General features: G+C 31.4%; 1 protein-coding gene across 1 annotated transcript; it reads right to left on the bottom strand.

Moving 5' to 3' along the window:
* Positions 1-6,355: 6,355 nt before the first annotated feature.
* Positions 6,356-7,068, bottom strand: LOC137821164 (albumin-1). The gene is made up of 2 exons (XM_068625635.2): positions 6,979-7,068; positions 6,356-6,861 (listed from the first exon to the last, which is right to left on the bottom strand). Exons 1-2 carry the CDS (start codon positions 7,028-7,030, stop codon positions 6,533-6,535), a joined length of 381 nt encoding a protein of 126 aa, XP_068481736.1. The 5' UTR covers positions 7,031-7,068; the 3' UTR covers positions 6,356-6,532.
* Positions 7,069-7,978: the final 910 nt, after the last annotated feature.

Here is a 7,978-nt window from a genome sequence, read left to right as displayed (position 1 = left end):
GATCTACCCTTATTCCATCCCACTCCTTTTAACTTACTTACAACTTTCCTTTTCGTCAAGCTAAATCGAGGTACTACCCACCTAAACAAAACTAACCGTTTTAAAATCCATTCGCATACCCAACTTGCATTTTCTATATTTACTTCTTTCTAAAAACTTCAAGCATTTCTTAGGTTCAATACACCATTGTAAGTATGTAAAATCAATTAATTTTTCTTTATTTTTAATCCAATCCCACATCTTTAGTTGTGTTAAAGAAAATATCTCATCATTATCCACTCTACAGATCATTTTTAAAAATGATTTTTTCCTCTGTTTCCAAATTTCACCAATCATTGCAATCCACGTACATCAAGGGTTGGGATACCCCTTTTGTATCCCTCTTAATTAAATTTCATTCTTTGCTGATAAAAAAAAATCAAGGAAATTTTATATTTAAAGAATAGATGATTTGTTGTTTCCTATTTTGCCCCACATTTACTTTCCAAAACCATTCCTCTGCTTTCTAGGTTAGTTCTTGTTAGTAATCTATCTATTAGAACTCGCCACGCTACTAGCTGCACCGAAGGTAGCACATTAGTATCCCAAAATGATTTGTATACAGCCCTATATTCCCCACATGTCTCATTCCTTGAGATTTCGTATACAAATTTGACTAAATACCCTAGGTTTTCGTCATTTTTCCACACCCAAGAATCCTCTCTTTCCTTCATTAAACATTTACCTTCTCGACTTAAGCTAATGATACCTAATTTAGTTATGAGCTAATTGAATCTATCCTAATTTAGTTATGAGCTAATTGAATATATCTCGTGCAAGTTGTTTAGTAAACAAATAAACTAATTATTTTTTGTTCCAATGAATTTAATTTAGGGTTTACAATTACCATTTGAAATATGTTCACAAAGGAAATGATGTTTAATCTCAATATGCTTTGTGTTTGAATACATGATAGGATTTTTAATCAAGCTTATAACACTAATATTATCACAGAATAAAGGATTTTATTCAAGATTATCCCCAAATCACTTACCTGTTGTTTTAATCATAAAACTTGTGCACATCAACTCCCTGTAGCTATGTACTCAACTTCTATTGTTGACAAAGCCACACATACTTGCTTCTTACAATGCCATGAGATTAAACTTGATCCAAGTTTATAACACGTTCCACTTGTACTTTTCCTGCTCATCTTACATCCTACAAAGTCAGAGTCATAATAGGTAAATAAATTTAAAGAAACATGACAAGGATACCACAAACCAACTTCATTAGTTCCTTGCAAGTTACACAAACCAACTTCATTAGTACCACAACCTCAACATGAGCAATGAGATGAAGGGAACAGCTCGCCCGTCGACGAGGGGATTTCCCGAGTGGATCCTCGTCGAGAGCGGGGTTTCCTTAGGTCAGAGCATACATGGCGAGTAGCATTGGCGGCAGGCGATTTTGCAGAGATTGTGCTCCTCGTGGCACTTAGTGCTCACCAGAGTAAGCTACATGGCGAGTTATTCCCTACATGGGTAACTTGTCGCGTGGCGAGGTGAATGTAGGTGGCCTCGGTTTTGGGCGTTTCGGTAAAGTTGAATGTTGCTTTGAGGTAACTTGTTGGTTATATTTTTGGGTATGTTTTTCTCACTTTATGGTTGTTCTGCTCCAACCATAAAGGAGAGTTTCTTTTGTGGATGATATAGGAAGTCCACTCCTTTAATTTTATTTATTCATTGTTGATAAAAAAAATTAGTTCCTTGCAAGATTTAAAATGTGACCCCTTTGGTGCAAATTGAAACATTGCACACACTAGTACAAAACAACTAATTAACGACGGTTAAAAAGGTCATACAAAGACAATTCCCGAATCGTCGTTATAAAATCACTTTAACGACGGTTCTAGAACCGTCATTGTTCTACCAATTAACAATATTTTAAAATAAATACACTTATAACGACAGTTCTAATGGAGAACCGTCGTTATAAGTGTGCTTTTTTTAAGTTTTTATTATTATATATTTACTCTAATCTAATCCTACATAAAATATCAAATTTCCAGAACAATAATACATGTAATATCATAATTTAAATATAAAAAAGTGTACAAAAAGTTCTATAAATATATGAAAAAGTTTTGTGTAATTCTAAAGTGTTATACATGGTTACCTTAAGGTACATCCAAGTGAGTTTCTTTGCATTTACACTTGCATTTCTCCCCCCACTCAACATGTTATATCCAGAATAAGCACTGAAATAATAAGAGTTCATGTTAGAACACACATAAGATTATGTAATGTAATATATGAGTAATAAATAAATTTGTGAATGTAATGTAATCATAATGGTTTGATAAATCTCTAATTTATACTAGAAAACATCATGTAAAATTTCATAATTTTCTTATAAGTGTAAGTATGAGAACTAAAATCTCAAAATACCTAAAAAATACCTAAATAATACGAAAAAATAAAAAAAATAATGATAGTAAATGATGGATTTTTGGAATTTTGGTAGGTTTAAGGTTTAGGATTTATTGATAAAAACATAAAATGGTCCAATTTTTCTGACACATTCTCGCTCAAGCGAGATGTAGGTCGCTTGAGCGAGAAAGGCGTCGATTTTTAAAGACGTCTCTGAAGTATTCTCGCTCAAGCGAGAATGAGCTCGCTTGAGGGAGATTCTCTGTTGCTGATTTGGACTTTTTGGCGTTTTTATGCGTTCTGAGACCTTCCAGCTTTCTCTTTTTAGCTGCTATCATTCCTCTTTAGCCCAATATCTCCATTCTTCTATAGAAATCAAAATTAACACCAAATTTGGGAATAAAATACTCCTATTTAAATAAAGATCATAAAATATGTAAAAAAAAGGTATATAAATTCATAAATTAGGGATTATTTTATATGTAATTTAACAATTAATACTCATAGGTGCCTATATTTTAATATGAAATATTACTGAAATTATACACTTATCACTCTCCTCAACTTAGAATCTTGCTTGTCCTCAAACAAAGTAAATGAATATATTTGAATTTAAATATCAAACAGCTTAATTCACTAAACAACCGATCAAATTAGAAACTTATGATGCTTCCAAATTTAAATATAGAAAAATATAGACACAATCAACTTCCAAGATTAAATCAAAACAAATAAATGATAATTCATTAAGGAATTTATTTTCATATGCTCATAGGTAAGTGTTTCTCTCTATTTTCACTGAATCATAACAAATCACAGTTGTTTTTCATTTCATCTTCACATCACAAACATATTACAAACATGAATCTTGAGGTCTTTTCCAGGGTTGTAATCAGGCGGGGCTTCCAAAAAATATTGATTTTTCAGATAACAAAATGCACATATTAAAGAAGAACATACCTACAATCCAATTATAAAGAACATATATGTTATCTAATCACCATTTTCTTTTGAGTTCACATTTTTCCTCATTTTTCTTTCTACCTTTTTATGATTTTTAACATGATTTTTTTTTTCTCTTTTTATTTTTTTTTATAAGGCATAATCTACCAGCTAGAGAAAGGAATTTACCTTTCCATAAACCCAATCTACCCCATAACTTACCAAGCACTCCTTCCCAGAAAGCACGTCTCTTATAATTCCCTCCTACCGTCACTCCATATAAGTAAAAGGTGCCTTCATAATTCTGCAGTTAAGAATTGTTGCAAAACTCATAATTAATCTGATTTGCACTCACACCCACTCCACCAACCTTACTCTTAGAGTAGTTAACTTTAAGCCCAGAGACAAGTTCAAAACACTTCAAGAATGTTTTTAAAGTCATAACACTTTAGGTGTCAACTTTACAAAAAAAAATTATATCATTTGTGTACTGCAACATACTCACATTTATCCGCCTTACACCAACCTCAACACATTTCAAAAACTTCTTCTCTTGGTGACACCTTCCACAAAAATCAACACATCTAAACCCAACATTGTCAACACCCTCCCTCAAACAACACAAATGTAAAAAAATAATAACTTAGAGTTGGTGACATAAATTCTCCTTAGCGCTTTCAAATCAAAATTTTCTCACATCTCCTGTAACACCATCGCCACCAACCACCACCGAATTAATTCTCCTCCGCGTTTCCAATCCAAAATTTTCTCCTTAGACACCTTACAACACCGGCACCACTAACAACCACCTGATTCTCCCTCATGCTTCCAATCTTCCAATTCGCAACAACTTACACTTCAAGAAAATCATTAAATAGAAACCAATTTTAGAGACAAAAAATAATTAGTTGTTATAGTGACTAAAATAGAGACCATTTTAGAGACTAAATTTTTTTTTGGGTTTCTAAATTAGTTTCTATTATTGTTAAATGGTTTTTAAATTGGTATCTAATTAGCTACCAAGATTTTTGCTACCAAATTTAGAATCTAAATAATTGGTAGTTAAAACCTTGATAGCTAATTAAATACCAATTTAGAAACTATTTAACTATAATAGAAACTAATTTAGAAACCAAAAATTTTTTAGTCTCTAAAATGATCTCTAATTTAGTCACTATAGGAACTAATTATTTTTATCCTCTAAAATTTGTTTCTATTCCTTGATTTTCTTGTAGTGTTAGACCCCTTTCACATGTTCTCTCCCTCTTTGCTCCCAAACCCTAGGTTACTAGCTCCCAGTCTCTCTCCCAATCCCCACTTTCCTCAAACAACCTTCAAAATATTATACATCCCAATTTAAAAAAAAAATTGGATGACATTTACTAAACTATAATTTGTCACGTAAACATCACTTGTCACATAGGCCTTGCCACGTAAGCATCACTTCACTTGGATATTGGTGTCAAAATAATATTTCTCTTACTCTAAACATATGTTTGGGTTAAGGGGTGGCACTGTAGCACAAATGGATTTGAGGGTGTCACCCCCGTTTGATTCTGTGAGAGGGAGAGGGTGAGGGTGAGATTAAGTGGAAACATGGGTGGTTTTCGGTTCCTCTCAAATATGAAGAGAAAGGAGAGTGGCTAAAGAGGAAAGCCACGTAGGATGTAATGAAATACCATCCTGCCCTTACTTTTTTTCACGTTACACAGTTGCATACATTGTCATTACATAGCTTTGCAGCAGGGATCCTCGAACAGTAACACTCGATCACTTGTCGTGAAGATTTATTCACCGTCTTCGTCCTCACGTGCCCCATGTTTCTTCTTCTTCCTCTGCGGCTTCTCTTCTCTATATCTTTTCTCTCACACTGCTCCTTCAAATTTAGGTTTTGATATTAACTTGGGCTTCCTTTTTTTCACTATGGGCTTCAACTTTTCAAAAAAAAAATTACATTACTTTGTTTCTTCCTGTACCCCTTTATATTCTTATATCACCCTTATAAATTAAAAATAAATAGGTTTTATATTATATATTTTGACAACTACTTAATTCTAAATATCCATTTACTTTTTAAAATATATTAATTTTGTTAATAATAATAATGAAAAACATTATTAATTATAATTATATATATATAATATAATTTAAAGAATCATAAATAATATTAAAATTATTTAAATAAATTAACTTAAGTAACAAAATTAATTTAAATTAATAAAATGGAAAATAATAAAATTATACTTACATTTAAAATTATATTTAATTATTTCTTTGAATTTTATATTTTTTCTTTTATTTATAAATGAAACTTTAAATTATTTTAATTAACTAAAATATGCACAAAATTAATAATTATTTATTCTTTTCTTATATATATGGGTAAATTTGTAATTTTACAACTTACACTATTCAAAATAATTTAAAATACTCTTACAATCATCATATCACTCACGTATTTCAATAAATTTTCCTCACACATTCGATCTAAGATAACACAATCCAAACAACATCAACTTTCTTTCCACTTTCTTCTCAAATCTTCGCACTTTCACTCTTTCACACCCTCAACTTTCCACTCCACCACACCCTCTAATCGAAACAAAGCCTAAAATATTTTTAGGATTAAGATGTTGAAACTACTTTGTTTGGAATAAAAATGTTTATGCCTTTTGATCTTCACAGTAATGTGGTTAAGATTAAGGTGCTGACCCATCAAATTAAAAGCATTGACATCTCTAAATAATACTATTTTAAAAACATTGGTTTTATTTTTTAATTTGAAATTTTAATAAATATTATTATATTATTAATGTGGGTTGTGAAGTGTATGTATTTTTTTAGTTAGTATCAAAGAAACATTTGCTAAGATTAATGATTTAGTGCTATTTTAAGTCACCAATTCTTATTTTAGCTTAAAAAACTGATCCACCAATATACCAATTTTTTTGTTGAGGTAACTATTTGTCTCTTTTTTCTTATCTATTTCCAACAAAAGAAAATATCATAACCTTTTTGTTTATTAACTCATGTGCCAAGAGTCTACAGTAAGCAACTACGACTTGGATGGAACAGTCTTTTTATTCATAGCAGTAGATGCATTACAAGCTTAACTTTTATTTATAGAAGTAGTGGTAGACGCATCATATGTGCATCACCACTTTTCACAGCGATACACATTACTTGGAGATTGCTCTAGGCATTGCCAAGAAACCTTTAAGTTCTTCAGAACCAGAGTTAAAGCACCAACCATAATCGACATAATGATTGGGATAACGAGCACAAAAGTTTCCACTTCCTTTCTTCATGCATTCTCCATGAGATTGACATAAGTTGGGATGTTCATCTATCATCTTTGACACAGATGAAAGTCCAGTTGGATAAATGCAGAAACCAACAAATAGTGCAATAGGGATGCAGCGACAATCACGTGAGCCGCATGGTGGCACCTCAAACGGTGAACAAGCACCTGAACAGTCTACAGCTTCTATCTTCATTGGAAACATTACTAAGAATGACATTTCAAAGTCAGAACAAATGAACACGTATATATATGTAATAACTTTCCAAAATATATAAACAGAAACGATAGAAAACATATGAAGAAGAATGAAAAGGTACATACTGGAAGTGGCAAGCAAGAAGAGAGCCAAAGGAGCAACCCTAACATAAGCCATTCTTTGATTTTGCAGATTTGGTTTTCTGAGTTTTGTGATGCGTTATAGTTTCTTCTTGCAGATGAGAATTTATAGGCATTAGTGTTTTCTTGAACAAGATTTATGATGATAAAAAAATTGATTGTAAGAGACTCGAGCTGCATGCTGAAGTTTTGTAATCACTCATCACCACGTTAAGCTATTACTTAATGGTCTCTGTTTAGCTGTGGTCGATTATAGGGAATGGGAATAGGGAATATGAATGCATGCATGCAGGCCGCAACAAAGACACGTATCAGTTCATGAAAACTTCTGAGTAGGATTCTAACACCTAGTGTGCTAGATTGTTAAATTTAAAGTTCCCAAACTTCACATATAATATGTTTAATTTTTTTAATATATTGAACTTAATTTTACATTTTATAATGAATTATTTTATTGTATATTGACATATATATATATATATAGTTTTTAAGAGAGAAAAAAAGACAGAGAAATAAATGTATAATTATTATTAAAAATTAATATAATTTTTAAAAAAATAACCTTTCACTATAAGAAAATCATTAAATAAAAACCAATTTTAGAAAAATATTCTTGACTTAATTAAAAATTATTTTGAACAATAACTCCTAATATTGGTTTCTCTCTGACAATATACTTGGTTATGGAAGGAGAATAAGAATGACAGATTGGATGTTTAAATCACTGTGGAATTTAAAAACAACACCATCAACTCGTCACTCAGGTTGGAGAGTAATCCATAATAGGCTTACAAAGGTGAATCTTTTTAAAAGGAGTGTCTTAATGTTAGGTGTGTGTTCTGCAATGAAGAAGATGAGACAAAAGCCATTTGTCTAAACTGCAGAATTTCTACTACAGTCTAGAAGATGTGTGGTAGGTGGGTTAACTTGTTGAATTAAAGAGTCATGAACCCTGAAAATTGTTGAAGCAAGAAAATTTCATGGC

This window comes from Phaseolus vulgaris, chromosome 11 (assembly GCF_051622355.1).
Source record: "Phaseolus vulgaris cultivar YP4 chromosome 11, ASM5162235v1, whole genome shotgun sequence".
Taxonomy (NCBI): domain Eukaryota; kingdom Viridiplantae; phylum Streptophyta; class Magnoliopsida; order Fabales; family Fabaceae; genus Phaseolus; species Phaseolus vulgaris.
This window is presented reverse-complemented; position numbering and strand designations above follow the sequence as displayed.

Excerpts from the sequence above, each read along its gene's own strand:
- LOC137821164 (XM_068625635.2), bottom strand. The coding sequence starts at position 7,030 with ATGGCTTATGTTAGGGTTGCTCCTTTGGCTCTCTTCTTGCTTGCCACT. Across the intron at positions 6,862-6,978 it reads CTTCTTGCTTGCCACTTCCA|TAATGTTTCCAATGAAGATA; the intron begins GTATGTACCTTT and ends TGTCATTCTTAG.